The 16126-nt window shown below is 55.1% G+C and overlaps 1 protein-coding gene and 1 pseudogene across 2 annotated transcripts; one reads left to right on the top strand and one right to left on the bottom strand.

Moving 5' to 3' along the window:
* Window positions 1-261: 261 nt before the first annotated feature.
* Window positions 262-6659, bottom strand: LOC140473126 (single-strand selective monofunctional uracil DNA glycosylase-like). Of its 2 annotated transcripts, none has more exons than XM_072567560.1 (3): window positions 6546-6659; window positions 3193-3505; window positions 262-1632 (listed from the first exon to the last, which is right to left on the bottom strand). In XM_072567560.1, the coding sequence occupies exons 2-3, from the start codon at window positions 3451-3453 to the stop codon at window positions 946-948; spliced, it is 948 nt and encodes a 315-aa protein (XP_072423661.1). In that variant the 5' UTR covers window positions 3454-3505; window positions 6546-6659; the 3' UTR covers window positions 262-945. The 2 variants fall into 2 exon arrangements, with proteins under 2 accessions (XP_072423661.1, XP_072423660.1); XM_072567559.1 differs by having other exon boundaries at window positions 6518-6647.
* Window positions 6660-6791: 132 nt separating this feature from the next.
* Window positions 6792-16126, top strand: part of LOC140473125 (uncharacterized) — a 73616-nt pseudogene continuing 64281 nt past the window's right edge.

The following is a 16126-nucleotide window of genomic DNA, read 5'->3' as shown; positions in this document are numbered from 1 at the left end:
CTTGTGGGGGGGGGGAGGGGCGCGTGTGGGTGGGGGAGGGGTGTGGTCACTGATCAAAGGTTCGCGAGGTTGCTGGTGGGGGGGCGGGGGGGGGGGGTGAGGTCAAGAGGAGAATTAGTTTTGACGACGGGGTGGTGGTGGCGTTGGTGGTGGGAGTTATTGCAATCCTGGAACCCGCTGCCCGAGAGTGGGGGGAGGTGGGAAGCGGGAGAAGGGGAGTGGAGGCAGATTCTGTCATGACCCACCAAGGTGGGGGGGGGGGGTTAACTGAGAAACTCTCCATTGAGTTCGGTTGGGGGGTGGGGTGGGGGTGGGAGTTGCAGAGTAGGGCAGTGAGAGGCAGTTTTGGATCAGTGGGGGGAGATGGGTCAGGGCCAGAGGCAGAGCTGGGGTTAAAGGTCAACAGCGATAGGGGTAGGGATGGGGACGGGGTCACAGGTCAACAGGGGACAGGAGGACTCAAGGGGGTCGGGGGGGAGGGGGGCAGAGGTTGTTGGGCGGGGAGGAGGGGGGGGGAGACAGAGAGTGGTCAGGGTTCAGCTGGGGGTCACGGTCGATGGGGCCAAGGTCAAAGGTCAGCGGGGTCAGGAGGAGAACAGGGTTCAGTTTGGGCATGCGGTTGAAGGTCGGCAGGAGAACAGGTTTCAGCTTGGGGGTGGGGTCAAAGGTCAGCAGGGTGAGGAGGAGAACACAATCCAGCCGGGGGTGGGGCGTTCAGCAGGGGTCGGGTGGCGTCAGGCTGAGGCTGAGGGTGGGGCCAGGCTGAGTGTCGGCAGGGGTTGCCAGTGGATCAGGGGTCAGCAGGGCACCAGGCTGTGGGAGGGTAGGGGTCACCAGGGGGTTAGGGATCAGCAAGGGCATTGGGCGGGCGGGTGGGCAGGGGTCACCAGGGGGTTAGGCGTCAGCAGAACACTGGGCGACGGGTGGGCAGGGGTCACTGGAGGGTCAGGGGTCATCAGAGCGCTGGGCGACGGGCGGGCAGGGGTCGCCGGGGGGGTCAGGGGTTAGCAGGGCACCGGGCTGTGGGCAGGCAGGGGTCAGCAGGGCACTGGGGCTGGTCGGTGGGTCGGCAGGGGTCGCCAGGGGGTCAGGGGTCAGCAGCAGCCGGGCGACCCCCAGCTCCCGCAGCCGGGCGGCAGCCTCCTCCTGCCACCCCCGGTTGGCCCTGGGGTTGCGGGGCGAGGGGTGGGGAAGGGCCACGACCCGGACGGAGCTCCCCGAGGCGGCCAGCGCCCGCCGGGCCCGCTGCTCGGCCAACCGGCCGACGGCCAGCACCGTGCCGACCCCCAGCAGCCGCACCACCCGGGCCAGGGAGGAGCCACAGGCCTCCAGCAGCTCCCCCCGGGGCCCGGCGGGCAGCTCGGCCGGGGTCAGGTTGCGGCCCGAGGCGGCCAGGAAGGCCAGCGGGCACAGGTTGTGGACGAAGCAGCGGCGGAAGAGCAAGGCGGGGCCCGGGGGGCCGCACAGCGACCGGAACAGGCCCCAGAAGCGGGCGCCGCTCACCTCCGAGCGGGGGCACCGCAGCCCCAGCACCGGCCTCCGGGGGTGCTCCCGGGGAGGGCGCGAGACGGACGCCAGGGCCTGACCCAGGCCCAGCCAGTCCCGGACGCTCTCCAGCTCCCCGAACGGAACCTGCAGTGGGGGAGGGAAGGGGGGGAGAGAAACAGAGAGGGTGAGCGAGCAGTCAGAGTGTGACGGGACGGGGAGGGGGAGAGAGGGGGAAAGGGAGAGAGAGGCAGACAGAGGCAGACAGAGGGGGAGAGGGGGATAGCGAGGCAGACAGAGGAGGAGAGGCAGACAGAGGGGGAGAGGCAGACAGAGGGGGAGAGGCAGACAGAGGGGGAGAGGCAGACAGAGGGGGAGAGGGAGAGAGGGGGGAGGGGGAGAGAGGGGGAAAGGGAGAGAGAGGCAGACAGAGGCAGACAGAGGGGGAGAGGGGGGATAGCGAGGCAGACAGAGGAGGAGAGGCAGACAGAGGGGGAGAGGCAGACAGAGGGGGAGAGGCAGACAGAGGGGGAGAGGCAGACAGAGGGGGAGAGGGAGAGAGGCAGACAGAGGAAGAGAGGGAGAGAGGCAGACAGAGGAAGAGAGGGAGAGAGGCAGACAGAGGAAGAGAGGGAGAGAGGCAGACAGAGGAAGAGAGGGAGAGAGGCAGACAGAGGGAGAGAGGGAGAGAGGCAGACAGAGGGAGAGAGGGAGAGAGGCAGACAGAGGGAGAGAGGGAGAGAGGCAGACAGAGGGAGAGAGGGAGAGAGGCACAGACAGAGGGAGAGAGGCGCAGACAGAGGGAGAGAGGGAGAGAGGCGCAGACAGAGGGAGAGAGGGAGAGAGGCAGACAGAGGGAGAGAGGGAGAGAGGCACAGACAGAGGGAGAGAGGCAGACAGAGGGAGAGAGGGAGAGAGGCAGACAGAGGGAGAGAGGGAGAGAGGCACAGACAGAGGGAGAGAGGCGCAGACAGAGGGAGAGAGGGAGAGAGGCGCAGACAGAGGGAGAGAGGGAGAGAGGCGCAGACAGAGGGAGAGAGGGAGAGAGGCGCAGACAGAGGGAGAGAGGGAGAGAGGCGCAGACAGAGGGAGAGAGGGAGAGAGGCGCAGACAGAGGGAGAGAGGCGCAGACAGAGGGAGAGAGGGAGAGAGGCGCAGACAGAGGGAGAGAGGGAGAGAGGCGCAGACAGAGGGAGAGAGGGAGAGAGGCGCAGACAGAAGGAGAGAGGGAGAGAGGCGCAGACAGAGGGAGAGAGGGAGAGAGGCGCAGACAGAGGGAGAGAGGGAGAGAGGCAGACAGAGGGAGAGAGGCACAGACAGAGGGAGAGAGGCCGACAGAGGGGGAGAGGGAGAGAGGCCGACAGAGGGGGAGAGGGAGAGAGGCCGACAGAGGGGGAGAGGGAGAGAGGCCGACAGAGGGGGAGAGGGAGAGAGGCCGACAGAGGGGGAGAGGGAGAGAGGCCGACAGAGGGGGAGAGGGAGAGAGGCCGACAGAGGGGGAGAGGGAGAGAGGCCGACAGAGGGGGAGAGGGAGAGAGGCCGACAGAGGGGGAGAGGGAGAGAGGCCGACAGAGGGGGAGAGGGAGAGAGAGGCAGACAGAGGGGGAGAGGGAGACAGCCCAGGAGAGGGAGAGAGAATGTGTGAGTGAGTGGGTGAGAGGGTGTGTGTGGGTGTGCCGGACGGAGAGCGCGGGGACCACGACTCACCCCGGTCTGCACCATGCCGAAGGGCCCAGGATTCATGCCCAGGATCAGCACCTCCTTGGGGGAGCGGCAGTAACGCTCCACGTAGGCGCGGTGTGGTTCCCAGGCGTATTCCAGGGGATTGTAGATGTAGCTGACCGGAGCTGGGAATGCTATCCCCTTCAGCCTGGCGTTCAGCTCCAGCTCCTCCTGCAGGAAGCTCCCGGCCAGACCCTCCGGCAAACTACCCCAGCCGACCGGAACAGGCTCCGCCAGGCTCTCCATCCATCGAAGAGTTCGGGAAGTGACGCCCAGAGCTCACAGGCTGGCGACGGTCCTGGAGGTGGGGGGAGAGAGAGAGGAAGACTGAGACAACAGGAACACACAGAGGCAGGGAGAGGGAGACACGGGAGAGAGAGAAAGACGGGGAGGGTGAAGAGAGAGAGACGGGGAGGAAGGGGAGGGACAGGAGGGACGGGGGGGGAAAAGGGGAGGCACGGGGGGGGGGGGGGGAAGGGGAGGGACTGGGGGGGGGAACGGGAGGGACGGGGGGGAAGGGGAGGGACAGGGGGGGGAAGGGGAGGGACGGGGGGGGGGAACGGGGAGGGACGGGGGGGGAAGGGGAGGGACGGGGGGGGAAGGGGAGGGACGGGGGGGGGAAGGGGGGGGACGGGGGGGGAAGGGGAGGAGGGAGGGGGAAGGGGAGGTGGGAGGGGAGACGGGGGGGGGGAAGGGGAGACGGGGGGGGGAAGGGGAGACGGGGGGGGGGAAGGGGAGACGGGGGGGGGGGAAGGGGAGACGGGGGGGGGGGGGAGGGGAGACGGGGGGGGGAAGGGGAGACGGGGGGGGGAGGAGGGGAGACGGGGGGGGGAAGGGGAGACGGGGGGGGGGGAAGGGGAGACGGGGGGGGGGGGAAGGGGAGACGGGGGGGGGGGAAGGGGAGACGGGGGGGGGAGGGAAGGGGAGACGGGGGGGGGGAAGGGGAGACGGGGGGGGGGAGGGGAGACGGGGGGGGGAGGGGAGACGGGGGGGGGGGGGAGGGGAGACGGGTGAACAGGGAAAGAGGGCGGGGCGGACGGGAAAGGAGCGGGGGTGGGGACGGGGAAGGAGGGGGGGTGGGGACGGGGAAGGAGGGGGGGTGGGGACGGGGAAGGAGGGGGGGTGGGGACGGGGAAGGAGGGGGGGTGGGGACGGGGAAGGAGGGGGGGGTGGGGACGGCGAAGGTGGGGGGGGTGGGGACGGGGAAGGGGGCGGGGGTGGGGACGGGGAAGGGGGGGGTGGGGACGGGGAAGGAGGGGGGGGGTGGGGACGGGGAAGGGGGGGGGGTGGGGACGGGGAAGGAGGGGGGGGTGGGGACGGGGAAGGAGGGGGGGTGGGGACGGGGAAGGAGGGGGGGTGGGGACGGGGAAGGAGGGGGGGAACGGGGAAGGAGGGGGGGAACGGGGAAGGAGGGGGGGAACGGGGAGGAGGGGGGAACGGGGAAGGAGGGGGGGAACGGGGAAGGAGGGGGGGAACGGGGAAGGAGGGGGGGAACGGGGAAGGAGGGGGGGAACGGGGAAGGAGGGGGGGAACGGGGAAGGAGGGGGGGGAACGGGGAAGGAGGGGGGGAACGGGGAAGGAGGGGGGGAACGGGGAAGGAGGGGGGGAACGGGGAAGGAGGGGGGGAACGGGGAAGGAGGGGGGGGAACGGGGAAGGAGGGGGGGAACGGGGAAGGAGGGGGGTAACGGGGAAGGAGGGGGGTAACGGGGAAGGAGGGGGGGGAACGGGGAAGGAGGGGGGGAACGGGGAAGGAGGGGGGGAACGGGGAAGGAGGGGGGGCAACGGGGGGGACGGTGGGGTAGGACTGGGGGGGTGGGGGGGAGGACGGGGGGGTGGGGGGGACGGGGACGGGGGGACGTGGGGGCGGGGGGGGAGGAGGGGACGGCCCGGGGGGAGGAGGAGGGGGGCGGGGGGGAAGGAGGAGGGGGGCGGGGGGGGAGGAGGAGGGGGCGGGGGGGGGAGGAGGAGTGGGCGGGGGGGGAGGAGGAGTGGGCGGGGGGGGAGGAGGAGTGGGCGGGGGGGGAGGAGGAGTGGGCGGGGGGGAGGAACGGGTGGGAGGGGGGTGTGGAACGGGGGGACGGGGGGGAAGGAGGGGTGGGGAGGGATGTGGGGGGAGGAGGGGGGGAGGGGGGGAGAAACGAGGGGGGGAACGGGGGAGGAGGGGGGAGGAGGGGGGAGGAGGGGGGAGGAGGGGGGAGGAGGGGGGAGGGGGTGAGATAGACCCCAATAACCGGCCAGAGACCCCAATTAACCAGCAAGGGACCCCGATAACAAGCAGACCCTGATAATCTGCAAGAGACCGCAATTAACCAGCAACAGACCCCAATAACCAGCGAGACCCCAATTAACCGGCCAGAGACCCCAATTAACCGGCCGGAGAACCCAATAACCGGCCGGAGAACCCAATAACCGGCCGGAGAACCCAATAACCGGCAAGGGACCCCAACAACCGGCAAGGGACCCCAACAACCGGCAAGGGACCCCAACAACCGTCCAGGGACCCCAATAACCGTCCAGGGACCCCAATAACCAGTAATAGACACCAATAACCGGCCAGGGACCCCAATAACCGGCCAGGGACCCCAATAACCGGCCAGGGACCCCAATAACCAGCCACAGACCCCAATAACCAATGACCCCAATAACCAGCCAGTGACCCCAATAACCAGTCAGAGACCCCAATAACCAATAATAGACCCCAATAACCAGTAATAGACCCCAATAACCAGCCAGTGACCCCAATAACCAGCCAGTCACCCCAATAACCAGCAATACACCCCAATAACCAGCCAGTGACCCCAATAACCAGCCAGTGACCCCAATAACCAGCAATAGACCCCAATAACCAGCCAAAGACCCCAATAACCAGTATTACACCCCAATAACCAGCCAGTGACCCCAATAACCAGTAATAGACCCCAATAACCAGCAATACACCCCAATAACCAGCCAGTGACCCCAATAACCAGCCAGTGACCCCAATAACCAGCAATACACCCCAATAACCAGCAATAGACCCCAATAACCAGCAATAGACCCCAATAACCAGTATTACACCCCAATAACCAGCCAGAGACCCCAATAACCAGTATTACACCCCAATAACCAGCAACAGACCCCAATAACCAGTATTACACCCCAATAACCAACAATAGACCCCAATAACCAGTATTACACCCCAATAACCAACAATACACCCCAATAACCAGTATTACACCCCAATAACCAACAATAGACCCCAATAACCAGCCAGTGACCCCAATTATCATTAAAAACGCCCAGTAACCATTAAAAGCCCCCAATACCCACCCAGCCTCCCCAGGCCGATGATAAACACCTTGACACGGTGTAAATAATGACTGAAAATCCCCAGAGCCGCGCTTCCAAACCAAACAAAACTCAGCAAACACCACCCGGGCCTAGCTCGCACCACGAAGCCTGCCTCACGCAGGGCCCGCCGGGAGGTGTAGTCCCCGGGGCCGCCGGGAGTTGTAGTCTTCGCGGTGAAGGGGGGCCGTCTGCGCAGGCGCCGGGTTTTTTTTAACACCTCTCTCTCTCGGTCAAAGTCCCTCAAAGCCGGGACATGCGCCGTGTCGACCGGCGGCGGCGGGGACTGCAACTCCCGGCGAGCCCAGCGGCGACGCAGGCGCGTTGCGGCACTCCTCGGAGACCCGGCAGCGCCGCCGGCGGCGGGGAGGGGAAGGGGCAGGCTGGGATAGGAAATCCAGGTGAGACTGACTTTCGACCAGGTGAGAGTGAGTTTAGACCAGGTGAGTGTGTGTTTAGACCAGGTAAGAGTGAGTTTAGACCAGGTAAGAGTGAGATTAGATCAGGTAAGAGTGAGTTAGGACCATGTGAGAGTGAGTTTAGACCAGGTGAGAGTGAGATTAGACCAGGTGAGTGTGTGTTTAGACCAGGTCAGTGTGTGTTTAGACCAGGTAACAGTGCGTTTAGACCAAGTGAGAGTGTTTAAACCAGGTAAGAGTGAGTTCAGACCAGGTGAGAGAGTGTTTAGACCAGGTGAGTGTGTGTATAGACCAGGTGAGTGTGAGTTTAAACCAGGTAAGAGTGAGATTAGACCAGGTGAGTGTGTGTTTAGACCAGGTGAGAGTGAGATTAGACCAGGTGAGAGTGTGTATAGACGAGGTGAGTGTGTGTTTAGACCAGGTGAGTGTGAGATTAGACCAGGTGAGTGTGTGTTTAGACCAGGTAACAGTGCGTTTAGACCAGGTGAGAGTGGTTAAACCAGGTAAGAGTGAGTTCAGACCAGGTGAGAGAGTGTTTAGACCAGGTGAGTGTGAGATTAGCGCAGGTGAGTGTGAGTTTAGACCAGGTGAGTGTGTGTTTAGACCAGGTAAGAGTGAGATTAGACCAGGTGAGTGTGTGTTTAGACTAGGTAACAGTGCGTTTAGACCAAGTGAGAGTGTTTAAACCAGGTATGAGTGAGTTCAGACTAGGTGAGTGTGAGTTTAGACTAGGTGAGTGTGAGTTTAGACCAGGTGAGTGTGTGATTAGACCAGGTGAGAGAGTGTTTAGACCAGGTGAGAGAGTGTTTAGACCAGGTGAGTGTGAGATTAGACCAGGTGAGTGTGAGTTTAGACCAGGTGAGTGAGAGTTTAGACCAGTTGAGAGTGAGTTTAGACCAGGTCAGTGTGAGTTTAGACCAGGTGAGTGTGTGTTTAGACTAGGTAACAGTGCGTTTAGACCAAGTGAGAGTGTTTAAACCAGGTATGAGTGAGTTCAGACTAGGTGAGTGTGAGTTTAGACTAGGTGAGTGTGAGTTTAGACCAGGTGAGTGTGTGATTAGACCAGGTGAGAGAGTGTTTAGACCAGGTGAGAGAGTGTTTAGACCAGGTGAGTGTGAGATTAGACCAGGTGAGTGTGAGTTTAGACCCGGTGAGTATGTGTTTAGACCAGGTGAGTGTGTGTTTAGACCAGGTAACATTGCGTTTAGACCAGGTGAGAGTGAGATTAGACTAGGTGAGTGTGTGTTTAGACCAGGTAACGTTGCGTTTAGACCAGGTGAGAGTGTTTAAACCAGGTAAGAGTGAGATTAGACCAGGTGAGTGTGTGATTGGTCAGGTGAATGTGAGTTTAGACAAGTTGAGAGAGAGTTTAATCCAGGTGAGTGTGCGTTTAGACCAGGTGAGTGTGTGTTTAGACCAGTTGAGAGTGAGTTTAATCCAGGTGAGTGTGAGTTTAGACCAGGTGAGTGTGAGTTTAGACCAGGTGAGTGTGAGGTTAGACCAGGTCAGTGTGAGATTAGACCAGGTGAGTGTGTGTTTAGACCAGGTGAGTGAGAGTTTCGATCAGGTGAGAGTGAGTTTAGACCAGGTCAGTGTGAGATTAGACCAGGTGAGAGTGAGTTTAGACCCAGTGAGTGTGTGCATAGACAAGGTGAGTGCGAGTTTAGACTATGTGAGATTTTAGACCAGGTGATAGTGAGATTAGACCATGTGAGTGTGTGTTTAGACAAGGTAACATTACGTTTAGACCAGGTGAGAATGTTTAAACCAGGTGAGTGTGAGATTAGACCAGGTGAGTGTGAGTTTAGGCCAGGTGAGTGTGAGTTTAGGCCAGGTGAGTGTGAGATTAGACCTGGTGAGTGTGAGTTTAGACCAAGTGAGAGTGAGTTTAGACCAGGTGAGAGTGAGTTTAGACCAGGTGAGAGTGTGTTTAGACCAGGTGAATGTGAGATTAGACCAGGTGAGTGTTAGTTTAGACCAAGTGAGAGTGAGATTAGACCCGGTGACTGTGTGCATCGACAAGGTGAGTGTGAGTTTAGACCAGGTGAGATTTTAGACCAGGTGAGTGTGAGTTTAGACCAGGTGAGTGTGAGTTTAGTCCAGGTGAATGTGTGTTAAGACCAGGTGAGTGTGAGTTTAGACCAGGTGAGTGTGAGTTTAGACCAGGTGAGTGTGTATAGACCAGGTGAGTGTGTGTATAGACCAGGTGGGAGTGTGTATTGACCATGTGATTATGAGATTAGACCAGGTGAGTGTGTGTTTAGACCAGGTGAGTGTGTGTTTAGACGCAGTTGAGAGTGAGTTTAGACCCGGTGAGTGTGTGTTTAGACCAGGTGAGTGTGTGTATAGACCAAGTGAGTGTGTGTATAGACCAGGTGAGTGTGAGTTTAGACCAGGTGAGATTTTAGACCAGGTGAGTGTGAGTTTAGACCAGGTGAGTGTGAGTTTAGTCCAGGTGAGTGTGTATAGACCAGGTGAGTGTGAAAATAGACCAGGTGAGTGTGTGTATAGACCAGGTGGGAGTGTGTATAGAGCATGTGATTATGAGATTAGACCAGGTGAGTGTGTGTATAGACCAGGTGAGTGTGTGTTTAGACCCGGTGAGTGTGTGCTTAGACCAGGTGAGTGTAAGTTTAGACCTGGTGAGAAGAGATTAGACCATGTGAGTGTTAGTTTAGACCCGGTGAGTGTGAGTTTAGACCAAGTGAGTGTGTGTATAGACCAGGTGAGTGTAAGTTTAGACCAGGTGAGAGTGAGATTAGACCAGGTGAGTGTGAGTTTAGACCTGGTGAGTGTGTGTTTAGACCAGGTGAGTGTGAGTTTAGACCAGGTGAGTGTGAGTTTAGTCCAGGTGAGTGTGAATAGACCAGGTGAGTGTGAAAATAGACCAGGTGAGTGTGTATAGACCAGGTGGGAGTGTGTATAGACCATGTGATTATGAGATTAGACCAGGTGAGTGTGTGTATAGACCAGGTGAGTGTGTGTTTAGACCCGGTGAGTGTGTGCTTAGACCAGGTGAGTGTAAGTTTAGACCTGGTGAGAAGAGATTAGACCAGGTGAGTGTGAGTTTAGACCCGGTGAGTGTGAGTTTAGACCAAGTGAGTGTGTGTATAGACCAGGTGAGTGTAAGTTTAGACCAGGTGAGAGTGAGATTAGACCAGGTGAGTGTGAGTTTAGACCAGGTGAGAGTGAGTTTAATCCAGGTGAGTGTGAGTTCAGACCCGGTGAGTGTGAGTTTAGACCAGGTAAGTGTGAGTTTAGACCAGTTGAGAGTGAGTTTAATCCCGGTGAATGTGAGTTCAGACCCGGTGAGTGTGAGTTTAGACCAGGTAAGTGTGTGTATAGACCAAGCGAGAGTGAGTTTAAACCAGGTGAGTGTGAATTTAGACCAGGTGAGAATGAGTTTAGACCAGGTAAGAGTGAGATTAGATCAGGTAAGAGTGAGATTAGATCAGGTAAGAATGAGTTAGGACCAGGTGAGTGTGAGTTTAGACCAGGTGAGTGTGAGTTTAGACCAGGTGAGTGTGAGATTAGACCAGGTGAGAGTTTGTATAGACCAGGTGCGTGTGAGTTTAGACCAGGTGAGTGTGTGTATAGTCCAGGTGAGTGTGAGGTTAGACCAGGTGAGAGTTTAGACCAGGTGAATGTGAGATTAGACCAGGTGAGTGTGAGATTAGACCAGGTGAGTGTGTGTATAGACCAGGTGAGTGTGTGTATAGACCAGGTGAGTGTGAGGTTAGACCAGGTGAGAGTTTAGACCAGGTGAGAGTGTGTATAGACCAGGTGATTGTGAGTTTAGACCAGGTGATTGTGAGTTTAGACCAGATGAGAGTGTGTATAGACGCAGGTGAGAGTGAGGTTAGACTAGGTGAGTGTGTGTATAGACCAGGTGAGTGTGAGTTTAGACCAGGTGAGTGTGAGTTTAGACCAGGTGAGTGTGTGTATAGACCAGGTGAGTGTGAGATTAGACCAGGTGACTGTGAGTTTAGATCAGGTGAGTGTGTGTATAGACCAGGTGAGAGTGAGTTTAGACCAGGTGAGAGTAAGATTTGACCTGGTGAGTGTGTGTTTAGATCTGGTGAGTGTGAGTTTAGACCAGGTGAGAGTGAGATTTGACCAGGTGAGTATGAGTTTAGGCCACGTGAGTGTGAGTTTAAGCCAGGTGAGAGTGAGATTTGACTCGGTGAGAGTGAGATTAGACCAGGTGAGAGTGGGTTTAGACCCGGTGAGTGTGTGTTTAGACCAGGTGAGTGTGTGCATAGACAAGGTGAGTGTGAGTTTAGACCAGGTGAGATTTTAGACCAGGTGAGAGTGAATTTAGACCAGGTGAGTATGTGTTTAGACCAGGTAAGAGTGAGTTTAGACCAGGTACGAGTGAGATTAGATCAGGTAAGAGTGAGGTAGGACCATGTGAGTGTGTGTTTAGACCAGGTGAGTGTGTGTTTAGACCAGGTAACAGTGCGTTTAGACCAGGTAACAGTGCGTTTAGACCAGGTGAGAGTGGTTAAACCAGGTAAGAGTGAGATTAGACCAGGTGAGTGTGTGTTTAGACCAGGTAACATTGCGTTTAGACCAGGTGAGAGTCTTTAAACCAGGTAAGAGTGAGATTAGACCAGGTGAGTGTGTGTTTAGACCAGGTGAGTGTGAGTTTAGACCAGTTGAGAGTGAGTTTAATCCAGGTGAGTGTGCGTTTAGACCAGATGAGAGTGAGTTTAGACCAGGTGAGAGTGAGATTAGACCAGGTGAGTGTGTGTTTAGACCAGGTAACAGTGCGTTTAGACCAGGTGAGAGTGGTTAAACCAGGTAAGAGTGAGATTAGACCAGGTGAGTGTGTGTTTAGACCAGGTAACATTGCGTTTAGACCAGGTGAGAGTGTTTAAACCAGGTAAGAGTGAGATTAGACAAGGTGAGTGTGTGTTTAGACCAGGTGAGTGTGAGTTTAGACCAGGTGAGAGTGAGATTAGACCAGGTGAGTGTGTGTTTAGACCAGGTAACAGTGCGTTTAGACCAGGTGAGAGTGGTTAAACCAGGTAAGAGTGAGATTAGACCAGGTGAGTGTGTGTTTAGACCAGGTAACATTGCGTTTAGACCAGGTGAGAGTGTTTAAACCAGGTAGGAGTGAGATTAGACCAGGTGAGTGTGTGTTTAGACCAGGTGAGTGTGAGTTTAGACCAGTTGAGAGTGAGTTTAATCCAGGTGAGTGTGCGTTTAGACCAGATGAGAGACTGTTTAGGCCAGGTGAGTGTGAGATTAGACCAGGTGAGTGTGAGATTAGACCAGGTGAGTGTGTGTTTAGACCAGGTGAGAGTGTTTAAACCAGGTAAGAGTGAGATTAGACCAGGTGAGTGTGTGTTTAGACCAGGTGAGAGTGAGATTAGACCAGGTGAGTGTGTGTTTAGACTAGGTAACAGTGCGTTTGGACCAAGTGAGAGTGTTTAAACCAGGTGAGTGTGAGTTTAGACCAGGTGAGTGTGAGTTTAGACCAGGTGAGTGTGTGATTAGACCAGTTGAGTGAGAGTTTAGACCAGTTGAGAGTGAGTTTAATCCAGGTGAGAGTGAGTTTAGACCAGGTCAGTGTGAGTTTAGACCAGGTGAGAGTGAGATTAGACCCGGTGAGTATGTGTTTAGATCAGGTGAGTGTGTGCATAGACAAGGTGAGTGTGAGTTTAGACTATGTGAGATTTTAGACCAGGTGAGAGTGAGATTAGACCAGGTGAGTGTGTGTTTAGACCAGGTAACATTGCGTTTAGACCAGGTGAGAGTGTTTAAACCAGGTAAGAGTGAGATTAGACCAGGTGAGTGTGTGATTGGCCAGGTGAGTGTGAGTTTAGACCAGGTGAGAGTGAGATTAGACCAGGTGAGTGTGTGTTTAGACCAGGTAACAGTGCGTTTAGACCAGGTGAGAGTGGTTAAACCAGGTAAGAGTGAGATTAGACCAGGTGAGTGTGTGTTTAGACCAGGTAACATTGCGTTTAGACCAGGTGAGAGTGTTTAAACCAGGTAGGAGTGAGATTAGACCAGGTGAGTGTGTGTTTAGACCAGGTGAGTGTGAGTTTAGACCAGTTGAGAGTGAGTTTAATCCAGGTGAGTGTGCGTTTAGACCAGATGAGAGACTGTTTAGGCCAGGTGAGTGTGAGATTAGACCAGGTGAGTGTGAGATTAGACCAGGTGAGTGTGTGTTTAGACCAGGTGAGAGTGTTTAAACCAGGTAAGAGTGAGATTAGACCAGGTGAGTGTGTGTTTAGACCAGGTGAGAGTGAGATTAGACCAGGTGAGTGTGTGTTTAGACTAGGTAACAGTGCGTTTGGACCAAGTGAGAGTGTTTAAACCAGGTGAGTGTGAGTTTAGACCAGGTGAGTGTGAGTTTAGACCAGGTGAGTGTGTGATTAGACCAGTTGAGTGAGAGTTTAGACCAGTTGAGAGTGAGTTTAATCCAGGTGAGAGTGAGTTTAGACCAGGTCAGTGTGAGTTTAGACCAGGTGAGAGTGAGATTAGACCCGGTGAGTATGTGTTTAGATCAGGTGAGTGTGTGCATAGACAAGGTGAGTGTGAGTTTAGACTATGTGAGATTTTAGACCAGGTGAGAGTGAGATTAGACCAGGTGAGTGTGTGTTTAGACCAGGTAACATTGCGTTTAGACCAGGTGAGAGTGTTTAAACCAGGTAAGAGTGAGATTAGACCAGGTGAGTGTGTGATTGGCCAGGTGAGTGTGAGTTTAGACAAGTTGAGAGTGAGTTTAATCCAGGTGAGAGTGCGTTTAGACCAGGTGAGAGTGTTTAGGCCAGGTGAGTGTGTGTTTAGACCAGGTGAGTGTGTGTTTAGACCAGGTGAGTGTGAGTTTAGACCAGTTGAGAGTGAGTTTAATCCAGGTGAGTGTGAGTTTAATCCAGGTGAGTGTGAGTTTAGACCAGGTGAGTGTGTGTTTAGACCAGGTGAGTGTGAGTTTAGACCAGGTGAGTGTGAGTTTAGACCAGTTGAGAGTGAGTTTAATCCAGGTGAGTGTGTGTTTAGACCAGGTGAGTGTGTGTTTAGACCAGGTGAGTGTGAGTTTAGACCAGTTGAGAGTGAGTTTAATCCAGGTGAGAGTGAGTTTAATCCAGGTGAGTGTGAGTTTAATCCAGGTGAGTGTGAGTTTAGACCAGGTGAGTGTGTGTTTAGACCAGGTGAGTGTGAGTTTAGACCAGGTGAGTGTGAGTTTAGACCAGTTGAGAGTGAGTTTAATCCAGGTGAGTGTGAGTTTAGACCAGGTAAGTGTGAGTTTAGACCAGTTGAGAGTGAGTTTAATCCCGGTGAATGTGAGTTCAGACCCGGTGAGTGTGAGTTTAGACCAGGTAAGTGTGTGTATAGACCAAGCGAGAGTGAGTTTAAACCAGGTGAGTGTGAATTTAGACCAGGTGAGAATGAGTTTAGACCAGGTAAGAGTGAGATTAGATCAGGTAAGAGTGAGATTAGATCAGGTAAGAATGAGTTAGGACCAGGTGAGTGTGAGTTTAGACCAGGTGAGTGTGAGTTTAGACCAGGTGAGTGTGAGATTAGACCAGGTGAGAGTTTGTATAGACCAGGTGCGTGTGAGTTTAGACCAGGTGAGTGTGTGTATAGTCCAGGTGAGTGTGAGGTTAGACCAGGTGAGAGTTTAGACCAGGTGAATGTGAGATTAGACCAGGTGAGTGTGAGATTAGACCAGGTGAGTGTGTGTATAGACCAGGTGAGTGTGTGTATAGACCAGGTGAGTGTGAGGTTAGACCAGGTGAGAGTTTAGACCAGGTGAGAGTGTGTATAGACCAGGTGATTGTGAGTTTAGACCAGGTGATTGTGAGTTTAGACCAGATGAGAGTGTGTATAGACGCAGGTGAGAGTGAGGTTAGACTAGGTGAGTGTGTGTATAGACCAGGTGAGTGTGAGTTTAGACCAGGTGAGTGTGAGTTTAGACCAGGTGAGTGTGTGTATAGACCAGGTGAGTGTGAGATTAGACCAGGTGACTGTGAGTTTAGATCAGGTGAGTGTGTGTATAGACCAGGTGAGAGTGAGTTTAGACCAGGTGAGAGTAAGATTTGACCTGGTGAGTGTGTGTTTAGATCTGGTGAGTGTGAGTTTAGACCAGGTGAGAGTGAGATTTGACCAGGTGAGTATGAGTTTAGGCCACGTGAGTGTGAGTTTAAGCCAGGTGAGAGTGAGATTTGACTCGGTGAGAGTGAGATTAGACCAGGTGAGAGTGGGTTTAGACCCGGTGAGTGTGTGTTTAGACCAGGTGAGTGTGTGCATAGACAAGGTGAGTGTGAGTTTAGACCAGGTGAGATTTTAGACCAGGTGAGAGTGAATTTAGACCAGGTGAGTATGTGTTTAGACCAGGTAAGAGTGAGTTTAGACCAGGTACGAGTGAGATTAGATCAGGTAAGAGTGAGGTAGGACCATGTGAGTGTGTGTTTAGACCAGGTGAGTGTGTGTTTAGACCAGGTAACAGTGCGTTTAGACCAGGTAACAGTGCGTTTAGACCAGGTGAGAGTGGTTAAACCAGGTAAGAGTGAGATTAGACCAGGTGAGTGTGTGTTTAGACCAGGTAACATTGCGTTTAGACCAGGTGAGAGTCTTTAAACCAGGTAAGAGTGAGATTAGACCAGGTGAGTGTGTGTTTAGACCAGGTGAGTGTGAGTTTAGACCAGTTGAGAGTGAGTTTAATCCAGGTGAGTGTGCGTTTAGACCAGATGAGAGTGAGTTTAGACCAGGTGAGAGTGAGATTAGACCAGGTGAGTGTGTGTTTAGACCAGGTAACAGTGCGTTTAGACCAGGTGAGAGTGGTTAAACCAGGTAAGAGTGAGATTAGACCAGGTGAGTGTGTGTTTAGACCAGGTAACATTGCGTTTAGACCAGGTGAGAGTGTTTAAACCAGGTAAGAGTGAGATTAGACAAGGTGAGTGTGTGTTTAGACCAGGTGAGTGTGAGTTTAGACCAGGTGAGAGTGAGATTAGACCAGGTGAGTGTGTGTTTAGACCAGGTAACAGTGCGTTTAGACCAGGTGAGAGTGGTTAAACCAGGTAAGAGTGAGATTAGACCAGGTGAGTGTGTGTTTAGACCAGGTAACATTGCGTTTAGACCAGGTGAGAGTGTTTAAACCAGGTAGGAGTGAGATTAGACCAGGTGAGTGTGTGTTTAGACCAGGTGAGTGTGAGTTTAG

The sequence above is a fragment of the Chiloscyllium punctatum genome, unplaced genomic scaffold (genome assembly GCF_047496795.1).
Source record: "Chiloscyllium punctatum isolate Juve2018m unplaced genomic scaffold, sChiPun1.3 scaffold_524, whole genome shotgun sequence".
NCBI lineage: Eukaryota > Metazoa > Chordata > Chondrichthyes > Orectolobiformes > Hemiscylliidae > Chiloscyllium > Chiloscyllium punctatum.
This window is presented reverse-complemented; position numbering and strand designations above follow the sequence as displayed.